At 35.7% G+C, this 27,000-nt stretch overlaps 1 protein-coding gene across 1 annotated transcript in view; it reads left to right on the plus strand.

Moving 5' to 3' along the window:
- The first annotated feature begins 20,711 nt into the window (after positions 1 to 20,711).
- Positions 20,712 to 27,000, plus strand: part of TfAP-2 (transcription factor AP-2) — a 416,024-nt gene continuing 409,735 nt past the window's right edge. Inside the window, exons 1-2 of the mRNA XM_076538529.1 lie at positions 20,712 to 20,950; positions 24,537 to 24,725. Coding sequence (XP_076394644.1) covers positions 24,690 to 24,725 — 36 coding nt within the window. The 5' untranslated portion in view covers positions 20,712 to 20,950; positions 24,537 to 24,689. The remainder of the gene's footprint in view (positions 20,951 to 24,536; positions 24,726 to 27,000) is intronic.

Here is a 27,000-nt window from a genome sequence, read left to right on the forward strand (position 1 = left end):
TTCAAAATTTGCTTTACTAATATCTATTGTGCACTTCATACCCTGCAAATTTTATTCTAAACTTTTTTTCGTAAGGTGGCTGCAAGTGGGAGAAAAATCGTGAGTAGCGTTACAGGTAACACCCTGTATTTCTGTTGAAGTATCTCAAAATTATTCTATACCGTTTTTTAGATTTTTGAGCATTAAAAATAATGAGTATAACGACAATATAACATGTTTATTCATTTATTTGATAACCGAAGTACCTGTATTTCCATATAAAATAACACATATTCTATATATATAAATTATACAACCCCTTTTCGAGAGTTACACTAATTGTGAGACACCCTGTATAAACATACAATAAATATTTTCGCAGATTATTTACTTAAACAAGACAATATATATCCACAAACTTCTTTAAAATCCTACAACTGCTTTCTAAAAACTTGTAAAATGTTTAATCCAACTAAACTGCTACTGAAATTTGTATATGAAAAGATTGATATTTGTATAAAGAATATTTTAAAGAATATTTGTACACGAAAAAATGAAATCTTTCCATCTGAAATTCTGTTACATATGCAATTACACCTGCTGGTGTTGTAAATGAAGTTAGATAAAAATGGGTCGGTGACGATATTTCTCGACGCGTTCGTGCGTAATCGAAATTTTTGCGGTGTGACACTCACCGTATCACGTTTCCCTTTTGCTCGAGGCGCTATAGTGTATTATACGTCAACGTAGAATAAAGATCCTTTGACAAAATTCTCCCCGGAGACTCGCTTTAGGGACGGTTATATGGCCACCAGGAAATGACCGAACCGCGTTAGGATATTAGGTTATGTTAAAGGCGTTTCCCCGTAAGAAAGTTGGCCAGTTTTCGTCGGCCTGCGACTGACTCCAGCTTCCGCGTTATTTTATGTTACAACACTCGTTTTTTCATCTTTTATATTCATAATCCTGATGTACAATATACATCGAGTGACAAAAGGTAGTTCAATCTATATTTAGAAATACTTTAGATAATATTAAAAATTCTGTTACCGCTGCACATTATTTACACTTATGAAATTTTTATTTATAAAACGCGGTGAATTTTTTATAATATATTTCATGTAATATGTCATATATAATATACTAATATAAAGCATGATAAATTCAGTTGCAAGAGTGATTAATATACATACAAATAATAATATTAAGTATTATTCATTATTATACTTGATGAAATTTATTTATTATAAACAATGATATTAAATTTAAAAGACATAGACTAATAATAATAATTTCATTTACGATTTTATGACAACCATTAAAGTAACCAAATAAATTGTCATTTTCCTTGGAGTAAATTCTTTCATAAGAATTTTCAATTTCAACCTTCTCAAAAATGAAGACAAATATCTAAAATGTCATTTCTGAATGTCAAATGTCAAAGATAAAAATATAACGAACTGCTATCAAATATCAAAAAACGTAATTTTTTAATTTCGACATATTTTTGCATGCAGACTGTCCTTTCGCACCACAATTTTTGGAACACTTTATACAAACTAAACCGAAGACAGCACGCCTCTACAATTACTCTAGAAAACAATTTAAAACAATTTTCTCTGCATCAAACAATACTAAAAGCCTAACAAATGTTTGTCAGTATATTTTCGATTAAAACACGAAGCGAATGCAAAGAAACGGGTGCTATAGCACGTGTAGCCCGGCCAGTTCGAAAATAATTAATTAACCCTGTGCTATACGATGCCTGTTAATTAGCAGGTGAATAAAAAAATAACGTGGTCTACAGTTAATTTCTTGTTGAATGTTCATTCGGTTTGATCCCGGTGTGTCCATGGTAACTGCGAGTCTCTTATCGTTTCCTTTTTTTTTCACGAACGGGTAATTTATTCGCGGGTTACGGGGGAAAAGCGAGAAATATATAATAATAAAGCTGCGGGAATAACCGGAACATCAGTTCCTCGGAGACCGGTCGTTGGCTGTAACCGATGAAGACATAAACCCATGTCCACGCGTAATTTAGAGTTCTTAACTCCCAGTAGGTGGTTGGGCACCACCCGGGGCTCGAGACACCTTATCATGCCCACGGCTACAGATGCTCTTCTCCTCTCTTTTCGTACCACGTACGTGTACGCTCTTTCTTTCTCTTCAAGCTTCCTTTTTCGTCGCGAGACTGCCGTCGTACACCGATTCCTACAAACGTCGCTCGATAAGTAACCGAATTCGGGGCTGTAGGGCCAGGTACTTATACAAACAGTGACAGTCATTGCCATTGTTTATTCTTTCCGATAGTTTACGTAGATGATACGTTTATTGTAATCGTTTCTGTATGATTTTATATTTGTATTTAACCTGTATTTTTATATAACAAAGTTGTCTTTCGAATCTTATTTTGACTCGTCGCGATTTGGCGTCATGAGAAGCTTTTGCTGTCAGCATTTACGATTATAAAAAACGTACCAATTAAACATAGTATACATTTCATTTATCATTTAATCAAAAGAATAGAAAACGCAGTGGGTGCGCACCGCGTGAGCGTGCGATGATCTATCCGTTACCTACGCGACGGCTACTTATCGGACGTCCGTACGATGTTTTACAAGCTGCCGTTCGTAGCACGCGCATTCCGATTAGTACGAATTTGGCGAACGACGCATACACAGCAAAAAGATCTGGGCCCGTTTCGTGATAGGGCAACGTTTGCACCGTCGGGTCAGAACTGGCACTGCGAGAGACGGTCGGTCATCTTGCTCCGGTGCACGTCGACATCCGACCTGATGCGTACACACCGAGCCATTACTTTCAATTTATGTTCCTCCTGATACTTAAATCGGCAAACTTTCGGGGACCGCCCGCGGGGAGCTCGAGCGCCGCTAAAATATATATGTTTTGCGTACAAGCGGCAAACCGAGAGAGAAAAAGATGGTGAATCAGCACACGCATAGGTAACGCGGCTGTTCACGCGACAAGAGAAGAAATATCCTTTCGAGGAAGCTGGAAGAGGAGACAGAAAGGCGACTGTAGAAGATGCACGAGGGGTGAGAAGAAACCACGGGAGGAGGTTAGAGGATTTAACTTAGAGTGCGCGACGATCGTGCTGGGTGAGCTTCGTACTTTGCAGCAATTTTTCTTCGGACTCGTAACTTTTATATCGTACGACCTACTGGAACGACCAGTAAAATAAATGTCCTAGTGGTCGATTAACTGTGGAATGAATACTTCGAGTATTATTTTTGGGAATTTTTGACTTCCTATGGGAAATTAACCTCCTTGTTTATCGGTGAACCTTGTTTATTTTATGGTGAATGAGAAGAGACAAGGGCAGTGTTTGACTTTATTTTGATTTTAAAGCCAAGAAGCAATATTTCTTTTTTAAAATTTTTGTACAACATTATTTAGGTTAGCAGAACTTTTTGTAAAAATGAGATGTGAAAAAATTTCTTCTATAAAAACTTGCATGTCTTTCTCGTGAAATTTTAAGGGTAAAATTGTAAAGTCTGGTTCTGATATTATGTCGATATTCGTAACAAAATTTAAGACTGTAAAACTTTATTCTAAGAAAAGGTACAAATCAAATTTTGCATCGTATCCTTGAAAATCATTTAAGCTACCTCTTAAAATGATAAAATTTTGATTAGCACATAATCATGAAAATAACTGAATTCATATTACATATATTAATATTTATTAGCTATTTTCCTGAAAATTATATATGAATTACAAAAAATTATATATATTTCATTAAAATCATATATTGTCAAAAATTATATACTACACATATTGTATGCAAATATGAGAATCACGTATATTGTATTAAAATTAAACATAAAAATTATATTACATTGTTGAAAAGAATTATGAAATTCTTTTCTGAGATTCTTCATTTAACCTAACTACTGTCAAATTATCGAACTATGAGAGTAATCATTATTTTTTTTATATAAATGCATTAACGAAGCATAAAGTGTTTGTTTATACAGTATTTGAACAATTGCATGGTATTTCAAGGCTGCAATATAAGTATAAAGTTCGATTTGTTGGCAGTGATCGAAAATACATACCCTCGGGCGAATATTACTCATGAATTTTCATTTATTTAGTCGACATTGACGGAAATTCAATACGTTTAACTATAGAATGTATATTTTCCGTGATTCCTCTATAAAATAAAGCGGCCGAGCAATTAGCGCGTTAAATAACTCTCGGTAGCGTTGAATTTATTTTTCTTATTTTTTGTTTCGCAGTTTTGCGGTTTCTCGTTCACCTGAAAATCCTCTGTTACCTATACCGCTATTTATTAACGTTATCGATGATTCATGATCAATCGCGTACAGAAGTCAATCATTAAAAATTGGTCGGTAACCGGTTGTTTACTGAATAGAATGCGTTCCCGTTCTAATTAAGATAACGTCAGCAAAATAAACGTTAATATAATTATATACCCACATTATCTTCCACGATTCGAAATACTGAGTATAATTAAACAGTCATTTCCGCTGTTCGATTGTATGCCATATTCAGTTAATATACATTATACGTTATGTATCGATAATTTAGTTTACATACAAAGGCTCATTAAACGAATGTAGGCCGCGATAAAAATAGAGAACGCTTGCATGGAATATATTGGTGACGTCCCTGATTTAATTGTATGAAAGTTAAGTCTCAAAACTGATTTAAACTTTCTTAAAATATCGGAATTATTCTATAAATTCGACTAAGATGGTATATTACTACTTTAATGTCCTACTGGTTTAGAATATTAAAGTACTTTAATATATTGTGTTATTCTATTACTATACTACTACCTTACTAGAATATATTTCATCATCTATATCTAAATATTGAACAGTATTTATTAAGAATAATTTTTGAAACTGTTACTACGTGAAATGAATTCAATTGTTTCAAAAAATTATGCACATCCACTTAAAAAAATAATACAATATTCGTGTACCACTGCATACAAAAAAAAAAAAATAAAATCCTCTGATATTATCTGTTTCAGCACTATTGAATTAACCGTTTGTTAATTAATCAATTTTTTAAATACAATTTATTGTTTACACACTGCAAGTTAGTATTTAATGAAAACTGATCATAATTTCCTATAAAAAATTCCGTTCTTTGAACATATGAGGGTTGATATATTTTTTCATCGCACTATACAAGTAACCCTAAATCTACCGTCATATAATGCACGTTTAGTTCAAAATTAAAAATGAACAAATTAAAGATTTTAAGAAAACCACCTTAATCTACCTTATAACCTTCAACTCAGAAAATTATTAGACAGTTGCTTTGACCATTTTGATAGGTTAATTTATGTTTTACCATTTGTTCATTTATCTTTCTATTATACTTTTAATTTCAATTTATGCGTACATTCTACGTCAGTAAGTTCAGTGTCAAAAACTGGAGTAAAACTTATCACACTTGTACTTGTTCCAAACTTGTACTAACTCGTCAAAGTAGGACAACTTAACGTAGCAAATTACGTTCTCGCGAAGTCCTTACTCGATCATTATTCCCGAGATTGCCATTTAAGTCAGAACTTCTTCGGCGGTTAAAACCGCGTACGCGCCACGAGTCAGGGTGCAGTTCGCGAGCGACGCGTTAAACGCGCACTAAAAGTTTAATTGGACGGACAGACTGGTCTGCGAGCGTTAAAGGGCAGAAAACTGGGAGGAGTTGGTGCGTCCCTTTCTTCGCGGAGGGTCTAACAGAAAAGGGGGGCAAGTTCCTCGAGGAAGCCCGGCTGGTCCACGCATCCGTTGATCGGACGCGTGACCCTGCCCTGCGTGAAAAGGAAGAAGCAGCCTCGTAACGTTGGCAGCGAAAGAAGGGATGGAGAAGGGAAAGATAGAGAATTGTCTCCGACAATGCCGATCCCTTCCAACCTGGTGGATCGAAGTGAGTTTTGAAAATGTATGCGCACACGGCCAGATTCACAAGGAGGGCTGTAAACCCCGCCTTAGGCCAAGCTCGGGAGGGTCCCTTATATTCCGCACTAAATTTCACCCCTATACCAGGCAGACGAGACTACCCTTCTCGCTCCTCGCCGCCCCAGATCCATTCCACTTTCCCTCCGTTTCTTCCCTCACCACCGGGGCAGAGCCGCGACCGTGTGTGTACGAGTTTCGTGCCAAAGCAGTGACCCACGAACCAACATATTGGCGTTGTTTGAAGAACGAGAATTGCTCGGCGCTGTTGGGGTCCCTGCGACAGAACGGAACGATCGATCGGGTGTAGACCGCGATCGTGCCCGTTCGTTGTAAATACCGCAGGCCTCCTTTTGATCGTCACGTAGCCGCGTAATGACGAGTGCATTCTTCTCGTTCGGGCAACGGGGGAATCACTGCGCGATAGAATCGCGCTGAATCGTGCTCGACGAGCGGGGGACGATTTCCTTTCTTAAGTAGTCACGAGCTACCGTAATGCCGTCGCTTGCCGCTCACCGGAGACTCCGCAGGGTGTGTAGCCAACAACGATGCTTCCTAAACAAAACATGGCAAACGACCAAGAAGCGATTCGTTCTTTAGGGATTTTTGGGGTTGGGACATTTTGGGAACTTCGAAACTTGGGGTTGTTTGAATCTTGATATTTGGCGACGTACAAATTTCTGGATATAGTATGGATATTTTGGGTTGTAGGAATTTAGGAATTTGGCAACATGAGAATTGGTGATACTTTGAATTTGCATAGGGGATATAAGTATGCCAATATGGGACTTAAATATTTGGAGATATAAGAATCTAAAACATTTGGTAATATAGGAGTTTGGAGGCTTAAGAACTTTCAAACGTACGTGTTTGGGAATGTAGAGATATAAGAATCTAGGGATTTGACTACTTAGAAATTTAAGAAAATACAGGTGAATTGATCTGAAAGTCTGAAGACATGAAAATTCAAGGATTTAGGGACTTTATGATATTAGAACTTGGGGATTTATGTATTTGAGGACCTCGGAATTATGGGACATACGTCTTTGTGGATGTAGAGATATACAAATTTAGAAATTTGGGTACTTGAAAATTCGAGAATCTTGAAATTTAAGAATCGTTGATCGTTGAACTAAATTTAGTGAGATCAAAGAGCATCAAATTTAATTATATCGAATTAAGTCAAATCGAATTTGTGTCGTATGAAATCAAGTTAAATTCAATCGCATCTAGTTTAATCTTGTTAAGTTACATAATTAGTAATACTCGCGACAAAGGGCTGTATGTCCGTATTTTATGAAAATAGATCAAATCAGGGACGATTCTTCTACATTTAAGAGTCTTCCAAGATCTTAATGTTAATAGAGTGCATAATATTTATACATATATTCATACTTAGTGGTAGTCATTGGTTTAATAACTTTGCAATCCAAATATCCAGAAAATTTATATTATATAACTTCCAATTTCTTGTAGTTTTTAAACCGAAGTGACCAGATAACTGAAGTAAACCAAAGAACAAAGCTAAAGTACGCATGCGTTCAAAATCAGGAGTAACCGCAAGGAAACCAAGGGCTTTATTAACCGCGTTAATTGCACGGTTTAAGCGAGTAAAAGAAGACAGCAAGTTCAGTCAAATCAGGAAGATAGATTTCCGTGTGCACTGCGTTGCCCGCGACCTCCATCGCGGGCACTCGATCTGTGCATCTCGAGGTGCTAGCCTTGAGGAACGTTTAATATACGTATTATTCCCGACACCGTGCATTTATTTCGCTTCCGATACAATTAACCGTGAAAGTATATATCATGGTCGCGAGGCGAAATCCTCCCTACCATCGATAACTCGCGTCTCAGCTGCAGTTCGCTCGTCCAGCAACCCGCCCAGTCGTATATATCAGCCACGCGGAGCAGGATCCTCGGAAACGTGCGGTATCGCGCGTCCACGGGCAAGAAAAGCCAGTCCGTGCATCGAGAACAGCGGCATAAAAGAAAAGATTTGGATGCGCCGGAACGAAGAACTCGAGAGAGCCGGAGACTTTATCATCGCGCTCGGTCGCTCGCCTCTCTCATTAGTTGGCTGGCACGCCGCCCCCGGGGCCGGCCTGTGCGTGAGTTTAATCTGTGCGAAGCGGAGAGGCTCGTGTATGCGTGAACTCGCCGCTCGTCCTCGCTAACGCGTGTCTGCCCGTGGTGGCCGCGCGTTGCTCGCACACGCTCGTACTCGCGAGAGTGTACGCTCGCTCCCGCTTCTGACGTGTTCTCGTGCGAGCGCGCGAGCTGAACCGCGCTTCAGCGTGGGCGGCGCACACGCTACGGCATTCCGGAGCGGGGCACGAAACCGTTCGCGTAATATGGGAATGCGAAGGGGCTTGATTTTAAGTGGAGAGAACAAATATCTCTCCTTATACGCCGACTAGACCTCAATTATCATGGAATCCCGACGGAGGGCGCCGAATAAATTTTAGGTTAGACCTGCCAGAAATTCGACGATCGGCCACTGGGAAAAATATTTTGTACCTATCGATTTCTGATGCTCTCGTGCATTTTGATCACTTTTGATACATGTTTTGATAGTACGTTGTATAAATACCATTTTTTATTTAATCTGAGCATTTAGCTGTAACGCGTTAGCAGTTGGGGTGTAACAAATTATATAGAAAGTTTGGAATTTTGAATTTTGAAATATTTCAAATTATATTTGTCATACAAAGTTGATGTATTTACGAAACACACGGAAGTTGGGTTTTATGTAACTTGCAGTAAGAAAAGTCAATTTACTCTTTACACATAACGAATTAATATTTAACCCCTTGCCTTATGGTTTATTTGTCAGGGACGTCAGAAGTGACTAAGCTACAACATTAAAATAGGTACAGAAAGTTGAAAGTTATGTTAGTTTCCTATTTGGTAATCCTGACTATGCAAATTATAATTGGACTTGAACACAAAATTGAAGTGTATTCAACATTCGAGTAAGATTAATCATAGTTGCAGTGGGAGTGCAGTGTCAGACTCGTCAAAGTAGAGGTTAGAGTATACAACCTATAATTTCCTATCCAAAGCTCAAATTATTAAAAATAAGTAAGGTATGTTTATACAATGTACAACATATTGTTGAGGACAGAATTCTGGATCAATTTTGTTAACAACCTAATTGAAGATTGCTTATTATTTTTTATATATTCGTGAACAATGTTTTACTCGTTATTTACCCACTACTTGATGACATGTGTTTTTAAGAACATAATCGTAATTTTTTTAAGTAAATACATTTTTTTTAAATAAATTAATTTACCACCCTTCATTTTTATTTTCAATGCATTCATAAACAGACACCCACGTTATTTAAACGCTCCGAATAAATTCTTTTAATAACTTAATCGGTGGTCTCCTCCAGTTTTTGAGATATTCCTAAAAAAAATCTCGTTTCCAACATATCTAATTCGAATACCAATACAACATGCAAATGAAACTAGTGAGGGATGGAGATTCGAATTTCGGTAAAAAAATCTTTTTTAAATTTGTTTGTTCACTTTGCTCGCCTGTAGGATAGATATTGCGTCGGATTATATTTTGTTAAGCTAATGGAGCGAGCCAGTAGCGTGTGCGATTTTCCCACTCGCTACTGTTCCATCGGTTTTTTTTATTAATGTTAGAAAAAGTCAGTAGACATACAAAACAAGAGTTTATTATTCATAAAAAATTAGCATTTTTTAAAAACTTCATCCACTGTATTTTCAACCAGCAGAGATACTTTTCAGTATCTTTTACTGTTTTTGCAGTTGCCTTTTTCAATTGTTTCGGTGCAGTGAAAATTTCTTGCGTTCTACTGAAAATGGAAAAAATTTTTTCTGTATAATTAGTTGATAATAATATTCAGGTTGTGTAAGTAATATATAAATATTATCTGTAATGTATATACTTTTATACAAATCGCAAATTCACCTGATTACTTATGTAACAATTAAAACACACACGAAAGCCTCAACAGCAATACAATAAAAATGATTTGAATTCTCTTCAACAGCACAATCAACTCCATCTAAAGTTCTAACAATTGTATACAAGAAATTTTTCAAATCTTTTCACAATTTTGAAACTTTGTCTCCGATTACAGTACTGTAAAAGAATACAACACGAATTAACGGATGAACACATTATTTATAGTATCTTGACTTAGACATGATCAGGTACTTCTACGAATCGTATAATGGCAGTACAGTTAGAGTGCTCATGTATTAATCCATTTGGATTCATAGTTTATCGAATGATTGCTACGTCCATCGTTCATCGCGAGCGCACATTGCTCGCACGTCCGTGCACCCTCGCGGGCATAATTGCCCTTCTCAGCTCAAGGCGACTAACGTTCCCGACTTTCTTCCTACAAGCTACCGCAAAAGTCGTGGAAAAATCTCGTGTGCACGCAATTATGCTAATGTGTCTTATTTCGTCGGTCAGCGATTGAATACAGAATTCTGCGTTCCTTGTTTTTTCCGGGAAAATTTCGCTGCTTTATATGAATCCGAGCAAGCTTGCGGTATAAATTAATATCTCAGTTACTTTCTGTATTATTATTAATTGAAACAATGTATTTCTATGGTGCCACATTGTAATGTGTAAAAATAAATCAAAATACGATTTCTTGTATCAATGAATATATTTCTGGCTCTATCGCCACTGCTTCATTGGTTCACTTCTTTTATTTTTGATAAATTGACTCGAAAGGTCCTATGCGAAATACACAGACAAAGTTGCGATCAAACACCAATGTTTTCATTATTACTCTATTCTAAATAAGTATTCAGTGTTTTTCAATTGAATTCATTTTTGCATCAAGAGTTAACATACTAGTTTGAAATAAACTAACAACCTTCGACTATATATACACTTACAACAAATCAAGAGCTTATTTTTCTGTAGTGTGTAAACCATGTGAAGACCTGTGTGAAATTCGATCTGAAGGCTCACTTTCAAACCGTTTATAGCATGAGAGGGTTCAAACTATGATTGGCTCGAATAGTTAATATTTTGTTAACAAATGAAGACCGAAGTCGTGGTTGATCGTGAATGAAGAATAGTTATTTTTCGTAAGAGTTCTCTACTTTGAATTTAATAACAAATACCCATCCTTATAAGTGCATATGTACTCTTAGTACTCAAAGGGTCATCTTATAGTCTCGAAGAAATTGCAGATCAAGAGAATTGATCCGTGTCCGTGAGTGCACTAATAACAACGAATGTTTTATCGCAAATGAAGAGCCATTGTCGATGAAATTTAATAACAAACACCAATCCTTATAAGTGCATATGTACTCTTAGTACTCAAAGGGTCATCTTATAGTCTGGAAGAAATTGCAGACCAAGAGATGAACTGTGTCCGTGGGTGCACCAATAAGAACGAATGTTTTATCGCAAATAAAGAACCGTTGTCGATGGAATTCGATGCAACGGTCAGTGGACCAACTTTTAAACGCTATCCGATCACGCCACGCCACGCCACAGGCTAACAGTCCACCAGATTCCGAGCTAGTACGGAAACTGGAGAGAAATTGACACGCGCTTATTAGAATCCAGCATAATGGCGTAAATCGCGCACGTACGGACTTTATCCTTGTACGGTGTAAAGACCACGCTTGGTACCCGGGCGTGTGGCATTTTCAAATGCTACTGAATCACGCTACACTGCGGGCAATACTGTGCAGCCACGGCAACGGAGAGTACGTCGCTCATACTAGAACGAAAGGCTTGGCATACTGTTATTAGAATCGTTCTATCCATTGGTACCTGCATAACCAGTCGTAGATGTACATCTTTCCGTGTTCCGCTTTGCAAAATGGCCGTTAATTCCGAAACGTTTCGGTCCGTCGGGAATCGAGACGTTGCGAGAGCCTTGTGCTTTGAACAGGGAAAGAGATTATTATCCGGAGCGGATGGAACGCTTTCCTGGGGGAACGTTTCGAGCGATGCTTGTACCATTTTGTTGTCGATCTCTTTCGATTTAATTGGATGCAAATTCGTGAAGATTTCATTTTGATGATGGATACTTTGGTATACCGTTTTGGGAAAAAGGAGGAAAAGATGGTGGTTGTAGCGTATTGTAGGTTCTGGTACCGTACTTTTGGTATTTCAGACCTTTTGGCGTATAATACAAACGTAATTCGAAATTTAAAGTAAAATAGAAAATTTAACGATTTGAAATTTTAAGCTGCTAACATTTTTGCATTTCCATATTTTTACATGTTCATGTCATTAAATGCCCACGTTAGAATTGACTAAAATGTAAGTTTATTAATGATCGGCGACTAATTCAAAATTATGTTCCTGATTAATGATTACAATTACAAAATAATGCAGTAATTTATTGAATAATTTAATTGAGAAGCGACAATAAATAAAAAGACATGTAACATATGTAGCATATGTAACATATGTAATACATGTAAATTGATTATAGGTTATGAATTCCATAACTATTCCTACCAGTCAATTACAAAAGACAATTTAATTTAAATTTAACTTTAATTTGCATTTTAATTTTTCAATTAAATTTTTTAATCAATTAAATTAATGAAAACAATTAAATTTGTTCCTGCTTATTTTCCTTTTATTTTTAATAAATAAGAAATTATCTTTAGCGTATATAAATAAATGAAACGTTGAAACCTAAAAGAAAAGGGAGGAATTGTCAATATACTTACGCATAGCTTGTGAAACATTTTAAAATTCGCGCTGAATAATATGAACATACGCAGATGGATATTATATCGATTTAAGATTTGTAGGATAGGAGGATAAGGAGAAACAACATACGGGTAAGTTTTAACAAAAAAAAAAAAAGATTAACAATATATATTTAAGAATACACACAAAGACACACAACACTTCGAACGGCACTGTTTTCCGTCGAAGCTACTCGCAAGAACGCAAAACCCCGATTACCCGCAAGTATTTCGCGCACGCCAAACGTCGTTAAAACAAAAGACGATCGCTGATGGAAAAACCCCATACCAACGGTCATTGCATGGAAAAAACCATGACACCTCGTGAAAATAAACCTACAGATATAATGGCGCGAAATTTGAAAATAATGAAAACCGAATAAAAATATTTCAGAAAAGAACACATATGAAAAATTATATCATTGTATATGCCTTATTCTCATTTAAAAATCTGTCTTTGTATATTTATTAGACGATGTTCAGTAATTTTAAAATATAAGAATCTTTGACTTCTATTATTCAAAAATGACTAACTGTATATATTAATAACTAGAAATAAAGTTATTTGTTAATACTGCTGAGTGACAATAACTATACCGTTCAATTAATTTTATCACCTAACAATATTTCAATAAACAAGTTAAAACTATAATCGAAAGCTGAAGCTTGAAATTGGAATCGAATTATAATGCAATTATTAGTATTAAAATTTTTTTAAAGGTGAAATGGGATAAGTGTAGACTGGTTTTTGCAAAGTTGGTATTTAAACGTAAATATTTTCAGTCTGCTATGTAAATACTTAACGCTGTTGATATCGAACGTTTTGCACAATAACTACTATTTAATTAATATTAACTAGGACCTTAATTTTCCTTGCACATTTTGATTTTGATAGGAAATTGTTTAAAATGTCAACTACTCTACACTTTCCTCGAAAATGGGGTAAGAGCGTAACTTGAAGTTAAATACTTTGAAACTTTATTTCATGTGCAATGGAGCAAGAGCAGAATCATTAGCAAATCTGCTATAAAATGCTTTTTACTGCATTATGCAAGTACTCTATACTGCAAACAAGTACTCTTAGCTGAAATATAAAAGGGAATATAATGAAACAAAACAAGGAAACAAACATACTAAATGGAGAAATTTCGCTCATATTGTAATAAAAATAGCCCGAATACGCACTTGCCCCGTTTACGAACTTACCCCACTTTACCTTATTTTGTTTTAAAAAGTCGTATTTTATATTTGAATTCATATTCTTTCCAGCAGAATCAGTTGAATGAATAAATTCCGGATTAAAATTGAAACAAATCCATGGTAATATCTTGCTCGATATTCCGCTCGCACAGCAAGCTTCGAACCCCCTTGCGAAAATATCATGGAAGCTTCAAAGGGCGGCAAACACCGTTCGGATTTAAAGTAGTAAGAAATCACATTTCAAAAGAACCCACGGAGTCCAGACGTTAGGTAAGCCAACAATTTGCATGCGATTACCGTGAGGCGTTTGTGCTCCATAACGGGGCGTTTTACACCAGCAACCGAGACTTGTTTATTGTAATTATGAAAGTTCGGCTTCCACCTCTTAATTCCTCGTCTGCCGTTAAATCTAATTTACAATCGAATCAGCGGTTCCAGTCGTTTAATGAAATTTATTGGCCTCGTTTAAAGTTACATACTTATTTCAAACGTGTAGGTTACATGAATATAAAATAATTTTAAGAAAAAAAATACGCTGACTTTGAAATGCACTAAAAAGTATAAAATAATTTCTATTTCCTAATGAAGTAATTTCTATTTCATTCAATCATACAATTACGTAACAGATATGAATGAAACCTATTTACTCGTTAGGTAGTATATTAAATACATTTCAACCTTTTCGGAGGCGGCGCAAAATTAAAAATACCTCAGTAAACGTTGCTGGCAATAACATTTTGAAGTTGACGTATTTTCTTTCTTAAAATTATTTTATTATTGTATAATGTTTCGTAACAAATTTTTCTCCTGTTCTGATGAATTTTTTTTCAAAATTCAGACACTTTCATTTATTTTGATTTGATACAACATGTCAACAATTGCAATATTTTTAAAATTAAATACATCTTTGCAACAACTGTGACATAATAATTAATTACAAAACTGCAACGATTACAAATATTATTAAAGTCAATTATCATTCTGTGACAATGTTCACATTATTAAAGTGAATTGTAACAATAAAATAATTGCAACATTGTTAGAATGAATTACAATACTATGACACTTGTAACATTGTAAAGATCAGTTATAACATTGTTATAACGTTGCAATATTATCACTCAATCGTAGCATTGCAACAATGCAACATTATTTTAAAATCAATTTTAACACTAACAATTGCAAAATTACTAAAATTAAGAATTGTCGGTTATTTGAAATGTCTTCTTTAATCGTTATACCACTTTCCTATCATACACAGCGTTATATGTCTTTACTCGCACGTAAAAGTTCCACATTCATTTTCGAAATAGAAATAGAAATTGCACACATACATACGAGCACATATCCTCAAAAAATTCGTTGCAAAGTTAGTAAATGTTTGACCAACGTTGTCCCAAAATAGTCTCGGTTCTTTCGAAAGACATTTAAAGTATAAAAAAAGAAGATAGCATATACAAAGAAAAAGGCGGGTGCAACAATGCGATGCAGTACCTTGAACCATTTCGTGGGTGTAATCCTCGGAGCAGTTTAGAGCGGATCGTATTCGCGGAGGAAAACGGTTTGAAAGGACCAAATTTGCCACGCGCTTAAGTCAACAAGCTCTTCACAGCCTGCGGAGCAAAAAAAGAGAGAGGAGGTTATTCAGCGGCCTTTCAGGATGCATTAATGTTTTCAGAAAAATCAGCTCCAGATACGCACATTTTTATGGTCGGAGCAATGCTAGCACCTGACAGCCCGGAGCTGTTCGTGAAACGTGAAAGGATATACCGAGGACGCGTCGCGTTTGTGGTCCTCGTGATCAATAGGGATCACTATCGATCTTAGAGGATGTGTTTATGGCAATAGGGGATCATCTGGGATCTATTGATTCCGTCGTTTTCATCGATCGAACTGCGTATAAAGATGCTTACGTAAAAAAACTATTATGCAATCGAACCTTTCGTTTTCGAATGGAATCACGTCAGGTTCGATCTGGCAACGTGTCTAATACAGCGTAACCTTCTACATGATTTTCGTGATTCTTCGATTTATTAACGAGTAAATTCATCGGAAATTGTCTACATTTCAATCTTCTATTCATGAAATTCTACACTTTTCTCCAGAAGTTAAATTCTGGTCACTCGAAATATTACACCATTTTATAATAATATAAAAACATTTGATAATATGAATTATTCGAGTTTCAAATTATAACCCAGAGATAACGTTATTATAACTTTTCAATGATATCCTTTAAAGTAAAAATAAGTCCATTTGCTAAATATTTGACAAAAATGTTTAAAGAATCGAATTTTCGTGTATCCTGTAATTAATTTGCGTGTTTCGCATACGTCTATTCGAATTTGCGAGAGTTATGGAGATATCATTCAAGTTGCTGTGACGCGGAAACCACTTAGACACAGCCAAAGTTAGGTCATCGCTTCGGATTATTAGGTAATTAGGGTAAGATGGTCTCCGTGACCATCTCGATGATGGAGGGACCACGGTATATGCTCAACTACCTACCGATAGATAAACACATGGGCAGATTACACAGCGCTCTCGGCTCTCGCATGGATATATGCAATTTAACTAGTAATTTCCAACTTACACCGGCTTAACTTTGGAAGTAATGATGTGGTAGTTAAATTGCATTACACGACCGAGTGATAGCGTTATAATGTGATGTGCTCTGGAACAAAGTGGATTATAGTAGATTTCTTAGCGAGTAACTTCGCGGTTAGCTGGTGAAGCTTGGTTACAGGAAAGATTTTGTCTTTGATCGCCACTCAACGAGGTAAATTAATTCCTTAATAGTTCTCCGTTGAATGTAAATGTTGGTGAAGGAAGATTAAATGAAAGAGCGACTTTGCTAATTACGAGCTCACACGTGTTTCCACATCATTCAATAGCTTTATTTCTATTTTACCATATTGACCTTTTACTTAAAAGGAGTTCCTCCTTTCGGAATGTACGATAATTTGTATTTTTGAATATTTCACAAATTATACGTATCTCTTCGAAGAATCGATTTGTTACCTCGAATAGTTTCAAGAGTATATCACGAACCGCACCTACTTCTCGAGAGCGCTAAATCACCCAAAGAAAAAGTTGCATAAATATTGCAATAACTATACCGGACGTTGAAAGGCTAGGCAACTGATAGGCAGATACAGGGGAACGACGAGAACTTTCCCTCCCTCGAATGATCTCGCAGAAGAGTTTGCACATCGTGTTGAACTGCTTGACGTTTGCACGAACGTTCACGTAGCGCAACCGCGCTAAAGGTATCGAATATCTCTGGCACTACATCGAACCAGTGACGACTTCACGTACCAGTCGACTCGATTTGACCCGTTCGACCTAACCGACGTACTAGAGTTTCAGTTCAATCGGCTACTCTCGTTAATTGTGCAATGCCGACCGGTTGGTTGTTTGTCGATCTTGCGTTTCTCGCTTCTTTCTCCACGGGCTATTCACGAACCACCGTGGATACCCCGGAGGATCGTATCAGGTTGTTTCTAGGCGCTAATATAACACCAGCGCTTCCTCCTCCTCGATCGAGTCACGACTTAACATAGGCGTGGTGTGGCGTTCTCCGGCAAGAAGATGGACGGTTTGACCTCTGCCGCGAGTTTAGAGCTCGATCACGGAAACTAGGAACATCGAGAAGGTACATCGCTTCGCGAAAATAACCTCTTCGGTATTAAGTTTCAGACGTGAAATGGGTATAATATTTGATAGATTTTCGATTTAGTAATTTGTCTCTATTAACCCTTATCTGAATCAGGAACCTAGTTCTATACAATTTTTTGTGTTTGTGAAAATATGACAAAACTACTCTAAATTTTTTAGACACCTTCACATTTTCCTAAAAATTTGAACATTACCCCTTGGTTTATAACACTCTCATTACAGCTCAAACGTAATAAACCTAAATCGAATTTGTACCACACTTAAGTTTTGTGGTAACAAACCTAACATTTCAACTTTCCTTAGCAGTCTTAATACTACAGAAATAATTAATAAGTTCTGACTAACACGACTGTTGAAAAGATCACAGATTAAGCAGTTAACTCGATAATTTTTCAGACTTGAAACCCTAAAAACAGAATTCTCAAATTCACATTCTTGGACCTTAGTAGTTAAATTGAACTCATTTAATTCAGCTTAGAATTAATCTTCGTAGAAAACTTTTTAAATCAAAAGATGAAAGATAAATAATTTTTTCAGAATTTTCTATAAAAATAATTTTCATTTCACATTTTTCAATATGTGAATTTAGAGAGATTCCCTATTATGTGTTCTATACATAAAGTTTAATGGACGTTATCTAAAATGGTTGTCAAGAATTTGCGTTAATTCAAGTACTTACATGCTTCACTTAAAAGATTTGATAACATACACATTTGATAACATACGTATGTAACATACACTACCGCTCAAAAGTATATGGACACTTCTTCAATTCTTCTAAATGCCCGAAAAAAGTTGTGATATCTTTGAATTATTTGTTTATCTTGTATGTATTCCACTTCCTCCAGTGTTAGACGATATATTGTAATAATAATTTGTTAAATATCTTACCGATAGTTATGAAATATGTTTATATTTTCCTTTCGTTAACATATTCACCGCGTGATGTAATTAGCGCATTTTCGTGTCGTGGCATCCTGGCTATGTAATCATGTTTACAAATGTTTACGTTACTCTTGAGAAGGCAACAGACCTCACTTACGCGATGCAGTCATTGCAAACTGCCAGAGAAAAGACCCACAAGCTTTAAACGCGCAACGCAAAATAACACATATAGTTATTTGAGAAAGTTGAATAAATAAATTAATAATTTAGTATTATTACAATACATTACATTCATATTAATACTAGAAATTATGAACGATTTTGTTTAACAATAAAAATATATAATATGTATCCAAAATTTAAGAAAATGTAAGTGTCCACATACTTTTGAGCAGTAGTGTATATATCTTCGTTTCAGATAACATTGATCTGATCGACACCTAAATCAGGTTTGTCGAACTTAAGGTACCTGACATTCCTGAGTCGGAAAAAGAAACGAAAGCAAAATGAGGCACGTAAGAAATGGCAAAAAGTTGAGGAAGAAGTAGAGGGTAGCAAAAAGACAGGAGGTAAGAAGCAACGAGAAGAAACAGAAGAGCGAAAGCGTGAAAACCTGCCGAAATCTCCAGAGAGGAAAACAGAAGCCTCGTCTTGACGTGTTCTTAGAAGCATTTTCCTTACTCCACCTCCAAACGTTCCTCCTCTTTCAGCATTCACCCTTCTCTTGATCTTTCTCTACTTCTGAAGTTGGAGTACGAAGGTATGAGTGGGATGGGCAGCGGAGGTAGCGTCAGCAGGGATGTACGAAGAAAGGGGATGTAGCGTGGTAGTCCTAGTTCGCTGGGGACAGAATGGTGGGGTGTATGAAGTCAGTCTACGTACAGTAGTGGTGTAGTAGTCGGCCGTGAGGAGGGGTGGTGGTGAAGAAGGAAGGGGCATCGATCGGCCATGCGCAGACGTTGCTAAGCATCCGTCGTCCTTTTCGTGTTACGCCGCACAAACGTATTGGCGGCACACTGTTATACAGTCCGTCCTAGGATTAGGGGTGCAGAGGGTGTGGTGCACGGAATCCAGCCCTCTGTCCTCGTCATGCGTACGTACACACGCATGTACCACACGATACACAGCGTCCTCGTACTTGATTCTCGACTTTCGATCACCATCTTCCTCATCATCGTTTCGTAGCTTGCGAGCAAATACTTGCAGTTACTCCAGCGAATTATAGCTCCCATGCCCACATCGGAGTCGAGGTAAAATACCGGTAACGAACGGAAGCGCAGAAAAGGAAAAGCGTGTCCAAGAGCGGGACGAAAAAGCGTACGTTAGACGAAGCGTTACGGCGCGACACACGAAGCGTGGCCATATAGGTTATATCGGTGTATAGGTTAGGTTAGACCATCCCCGGCGGCAGGCGCGTGTAGCAGGGAGATCGCGCAGGGTCCGTCATGTGACTGGAGGCGGAGGCACCACACCCCCGTAGGGTGCAACGAGCAAGGGGAGGTTGGTGGTGGACGCGCCGTAGGTGCGGGCGGGCGGGCTGACGAAGCGAAAGGGAGGATGAGGAGGTAGGGAGCGTGGTTTACGAAGGGTGGCTTTCGAGAGGAGCGAAGGGGTGCCGCGGCGCCTCTCTTGCCTCGAGCACAGTGCGACGTCGCGACGCGCCACGTGCGGTGGCAACACACACCGGGGGAGGAATAACGTACAAAAGTTACTTTCTTGCTTCCCGTCGTGTATCGTTGCGTTGCTCGCCGTTTCCATCTTCGTCCTCGTCCCTGCGTCTTTATCGTGGTTCGTCGCGGACCACCCTTGGCGTCCGAAAAATTTCGCGTACTACCGCTGGCATCGCGGTACCAACCGTTCGCGGACCACCATTTAAGTAATCACGGTGAGGGTGTGCACGAGAGAGACAGCCACAGAGGGGAGGGGGAGAAAGAGAGGGAAAGAGAGTGGCACAAGTCGAAGGACGGAGCAATATCGCACGAGAAAAAGGCGAAAGGCAGGGAGAGGGGAATCAAGTAAAAGAAAGGACAAGAAGGGGATCGAGAACTCGCCAAGAAAGGAAGACGCGGGTTGCATTTCAAATTAGCCCCTGTTAATCTACCAAGGATTAAGTTACAGGGCTAAACTATACGCGTGCCAGTGCGTTTCCCCAGGAAAGCGGTTAGCGGAAATCATTGTTTATCCCGGATTTGTACAAAGTCTACAAACACTGCGAACGTCGCGACGCCTTAATACTAGGTACAGTTCGGTGTTGTGTCGCGACGCGCACGAATCCCTCGGGACCCGTCGACGCAGTGAATTCTCGTGAGGCGACGGACATCAGTGACGAGTAAATTGTAATTTTGTCGTGTTTGCGTGAGATAAAACGTTTCATTTGTAAAAAGGTGTCTTTAGAACGAATTCGTGATCTGTGTTGATTTTCGCGCTCAAAGAAACGCTTGTGACGCTATGATTCTGTCTTTCATGTCTTGGATCTGACTTTCTTGTGTTTCTCCGTGAGAGGCCGACTTTTGCTTGAAGAAGCTTGTGGTGAGTAGTTAAAATAATGTCCAACAAAAACATCTATCTGTTCTTACAATAACTTCATTTTCGCATAATACTTGTAATGTCAATATATTTGCATAACAAATGCATTCTATTCTTCATTTTACTTTCATAAAATTGAAGTGTTTTGATGTCTATATCAATTTTGTATAATTTGATTTTTCAAGATATTACACATAACGGCATAGAATATTGTTTTAAAATAACTCCGATATGATACGAAAGCTTGTAGTAGATTGTAACTTTGAATATCAATTTTGTACAACAAAAATTTTAATGTCCATTTACATGATATTAAGATTGAAGATAGATTAAAATTTATTGGAATTATATCGATGTCTGAAGTGAGGTAAATAAGAAATTGATTAGTACTAAGTGTTCGATGGACAAGAAAATGCAGACGAATGATGGAACGGGTCCGGTTATCTTTTCGTTTTGTGAAAGTGTTTGCAATTAAAAAGCGGTCGCTGCCACCTCGGGGAGCAGTATTTAACTTTGCTTAACTAAGTTCTCGATCCGTTGACGGAACGCCCGAGGGACTTGAAACGACGACAGTGTAATTCACATTTTTTTCGACGACTTTGAGCTCTCATCTTGTCCATGTTTCGTATTTTTCTTCGCCGTTTGCTCTTCCCAGCGAGATCCGTGCTCTCTTTGTGCTCGCGTTGTTTACAGTTTTTCTTTCATTTTCCACGTTACACGATACGTTTATCTTGTTCCTTAACTTTGTCCGCCGGTACAACGCGCACGTCGGTACGGAGTTATTGCTCGTGGCGGTCCCCGTTTCTTGTTACATTTATTTGCCTTGAAAAGTAGTTTTCGCTTTATGAAACTATCAAGAAATCACTACGAGGCTTAATGTATTCATCTAAATTGATTACCGCCTGTGGCGTACACTTTGGCTGTGTATGCTGGCTTGAAGGGTCACTTTTCGAGGCACAGAATTTTTTTCGAACTCTTTGTATGTATATTGGAGCCATTTCATCACAAAGTAATTGAAAAACGCGATTAAATAGTGGAGAGCATGTAACATGTTCACCATAGTGTTTCGTCGTGGTTAAACATTTTGAATAACAGCAATGTTTCTGTATTTAGCTGAAAATGGTTTACTATTACTTTTATCATGTTTTAAAAAGTATTAATCTTTTCAGGAAAATTAAACTTTCAGTTTTATGGTTTGAAATGTTTCATGCTAAAAAGTCGATTTGTTTTACTGATATATTATTGCAGTATTCAGTATATTATATTTTATATACAATCATCCGTAAAAGGTTTCATAAAAACGAATAAGCTTATCGTATAAATTGTATGAAAATCTTTGAACACAATTTACGAAAATTGTTTTGAAAATTGTATTTTAAAGATTAATCAAGCAATTTTATTCATCAAAGGTTTATTTGATTTATAAGAAAATTTCTTTTAATTCAAACTAAAATTATATATTTATTGAGAATTGACATCGTCTTCAACGACGTGATACGAAAATAATTGTAAGGAAAAGAAAGTCGAAGCACCTTAAAGAGTCGCCATTTTCTTTCATGCGGAGCTGTGACAATAATTGTAGCGCTGGGTATAACAACGTTTTTCTGATTGCAAAAATATGATACAATTTCAAGATCATCATAAAGAACGCAGATCTTGTTTTGGTTGGAGTCAGCATAATACATCTTGTTATTTCATTTTAAAATAAGTTTTGTTGCCTTATCTTATGTCACGTTTCATTTTATAACCTTTAACATTATAAAATGAAATTATTATAATTTCAAAACGATTTTCAATTGCATAATTTGCAACTGTCAGCTGTCATTATAAAAATATCATGTTAATTATTACCTTTTACATCTGACACTATTTGTATACATGACCGAATAATGGAAAGAAAAAAAGTAAAGAAAATTCGAAGCATCATAAATTTATTAATTTTGTGATATAAAATTGAACTAAAGTTAAAAGGAAAATTAAAATGAACTTGTTCTGTAGAATTATGGTATTCAAAGCACTATACTTAAGATTTTACTTATCGAGATTGGTAAGTCGTATAGGTTATATTAAGTAGTTAGTATAAAACTCGCAAAGTCATATTTACAGGGTTTCAAAGCTTCTTTAAAACACTGGCATTCAGAACACTATGCTACCAACTAATTAGACTTGTTTTAAAATATGGAAACATAATCTGATTTCCGTACTATAATTCTTAATGATATTAAATAAATATAGTTATTGACCCATTCTATTTAATTCTCACAACTAAGATTTAATTTTTAATAATCTAAAACTCCAAATAGTACCCATTACTATGACGTTATTACCTAAAATTATTATTAACCTAACCGAACCTAAAATTATTAACCTAATCTAACCTAACCGTTATATTCTTTCATAAAATAATAGAAGGTAGAATATCTTATTCGATGATGAACCAACTTTTTTCTTTGAACATACTTCAACTTATTTAAGAAACTACGCTTCAATTTGTACTGAATATCGCACCAATTAAAGTTATTTCAGTTGCATGAATCGAATCGGAAATCATTCTAACTTAGTTCATCTTAATATTGATGTATTCAGAAACTTCATAGCATCTTTAGAACTTTCGTTAGTCAACCTACTTTGATTCTTGAATATGCTACATTTTTCGTTTTGATATGTGGCATGTTTTATATATTGTATATTATATTGTGATGCAAAATATAGTTATCTATTTTGTTATATAACTACTAACTATTTCTTTTTATATATTTTCAAATTTCAAAAATTCTATATTTCTAAATTTCCAAATTCCTCAATGTTTAGATGCAGTGAATTCCTAGTTACCCAAATTACTATATTCTTAAATTCTCAAATTAGTAAATTTCCAATTACCTAAATTTCTATATTCCTAATTTCCTAAATCCCAGATTCCAAAATTCCCAAATTTCTAAATCTCATATCGCAAGTTTCCAAATTCCCAAATTCCCAAACTTCCAATTTACCAAACCCCAAATCTCCTAATTCTCAAATCCCCAAATCCCAAATTTCCAAATTTCCAAATTCCCAAATTCCCAATTTCCCAAATTCCCAAATTCCCAAATTCCCAAATTCCCGAATTCCCAAATTCCAAAATTCCCAAATTCCCAAATTCCCAAATTCCCAATTTCCCAAACCCCAAATCCTCAAATTCCCAAATTCCCATGTTCCCAAGTTCCCAAATTCCTAAATTTCCAAATTCCCAAATTCCCAAATTCCCAAATTCCCAAATTCCCAAATTCCCAAATTCCCAAATTCCCAAATTCCCAAATTCCCAAATTTCCAAATTTCCAAATTTCCAAATCCCCAAATCCCCAAATCCCAAATTCTCAAATTCCCAAATTCCCAAATTCCCAAATTTCCAAATTCCCAAAATCCCAAATTTCCATTTTCTCCAATTCTCAATTTTCCAAATCCCTAATTTCTCAAATACCCAAATTTTCCAATTTCCTAATTTCCCAATTTCTCAATTTCCCAATTTCCCAATTTCTTAATTTCCTAAATTCCCAAATTCCTAATTTAAAGTAATTTGCCCCATAAATAAATAAGTAAATGTACATTCCAGGAGATTCTTCACGCTGTCGAAGCCACCGACGGAAGATGCCGCCTGCAGATCCTCTCGGGACGTGAGTGAGAAGTTTAATTTTGATATAGTGCCGACCGGCGACTAGCTCTGAAGGTCCACGATACTTTCACAACCACGGAGGACACTGACAACATGTCTTACCTCGCTCTGGACTCCAACGCGTGGCAGGTAAGTGTTAAATTCGCTATAGTTTTCTGCCCTAAACAAAACCGTAGTGCTGAAAACAACGGGGGTACTCATAATTTAATTTTAGTGCTGAACGGATGAAAACTAACATGTAATAAATATTACCACAGGTGATGAAATAGTGTTAAATCTTTCAAACTATAAATTTCAAAAATTCAAACTTTTGCATGTTTCAAGATATATTTCATAAACATAGAATGCTGTCTATAATGGATAAAATTCAATTTTTCTTACAATTTTGATTTAAGAAAAAGTAGGACAAATAGTAGATTGTTAAAATTTGCATCCATGTAATAATATGGCGTATTCATTTTGTTTTTCATGTACAGAGTTTTAGAATAGATAAAATTGTAAAGGTCGGGTAAATTTTAGCTGTGTGAAACATGCTTCATATATTCGTGAGGGTTATTGTGAATGTCACAGGAGCAATAAATTTCTTTCTTTGCAAAAAATTAAGTACTGTTAATTTTAAGATTGGATAATAATAGAGATCAATATTTTTTGGAGCAGAATTAGCTGTAAAAATTAATTTATTTAGTAATTGTTGCAATAATAGAAATATCCTTAGATACAGTTAATTTTTATAGTCATATTTAAATAGCTGTTATCATGAAATCTATACATTTCTATATACATTTCAATCTATATACATTTTTCTTCTTAGGCACAAATCTTATTCATTTAACCTTGTTTTTGATATCTGAAATATGAAAAGATTTTTTTTGTATTGCTTATAAAGTTTTATTATAATTTTATAATCTTTATTAGAAGAAATATGAGATAGTCTATATTACCATTAACACATCATTTCACTTCTTTTTATTTTATTATAGTCACAAATGAAGTATGCTTTAAATCATGATCAGTATACTGAAACCATAATGATTATTTACTTGTAAGATAATTTATCTTCCTTATTTTTTTTTAAAAATGCAAAATAAATCACTAAAAATCACTATTAAGTAAATGTAAACCATCAAGTAAATATAAACTATTTAGAGCGACATTAAAGATACACGTTAATTGCAATTTGAGAAATACTATGTACTTATTAACTAATTTTTTAAAATAGGGTATGGGTAATATTTTTAAGCGAGTTTTAAACGTCATAAAATTAATAACGGTGGTTCTGTTTTATAACCACTTGAACCACTTGAAGGTTCAAATTCAAAGGATTCGATAATATACATATAAAGTATTTCAAATTTCTAATTAACAAAATATAATTTTATCTGAATTGCAGAGTTTAATCAAAATAGACGTTTGTTTTAAAATACTAATAATATATTGACAAATATTTAACACGAATTTTCGTAGCTATTCCTCTTGCATATAGCTCACAATTGATGCGATTAATAATATATTCAATATTATTACCATTATCTGCACGAATATGCTAAATACATTGGCGTAACTAGATAGTAACTGAGGTGAATGGAAAGTAAAAGTCTCATAGACTTCAAATTAAAGCTTAGAAATTTAGAAAGTTATATATTTTCAGATTTCTAAATTTTTACACTTCTCAATTCGTAAATTTCCAAATTCTTGTTTTTCCATATTTTTAGATTTCCAAATTCTTAAATTTTTATATTCCCCAATTTTTCAAAGTTTTTAATTTATATATTTCTAAATTTTTACATTTGTGAATTCCGAAATTCCAAAATTCCAAAATTCCACAATTCCTAAATTCCACAATACCTAAATTCCACAATTCCTAAATTCCACAATTCCTAAATTCCACAATTCCTAAATTCCACAATTCCTAAATTCCACAATTCCTAAATTCCACAATTCCTAAATTCCACAATTCCTAAATTCCACAATTCCTAAATTCCACAATTCCTAAATTCCACAATTCCTAAATTCCACAATTCCTAAATTCCACAATTCCTAAATTCCACCATTCCTAAATTCCTAAATTCCTAAACTCCCAAATTCTCTAATTCTCTGATTACTAAATTGCCCAAAATTTCTAAATTTTGTCATCTCTCAAACTCCCAAATTCTCCAATTCTCTAAAATTTCTAAATTTCTGCATCACCCAAACTCTAAAATTCCCTAATTGTCTAATTCCCAAATTCTCTAAAATTTCTAAATTTCTTTATCCCTCACACTCCCAAATTCTCTAATTTTCTAATTCCTATATTCCCCAAAATGTCTAAATTTCTGCATCCCTCAAACTTCCAAATTCTCTAATTCTCTAAAATTTCTAACATTCTAAATTTTGACATTCTCAACAATCTTCCCACTACCAATTA

Source organism: Megachile rotundata, chromosome 12 (genome assembly GCF_050947335.1).
Source record: "Megachile rotundata isolate GNS110a chromosome 12, iyMegRotu1, whole genome shotgun sequence".
Taxonomy (NCBI): Eukaryota; Metazoa; Arthropoda; class Insecta; order Hymenoptera; family Megachilidae; genus Megachile; species Megachile rotundata.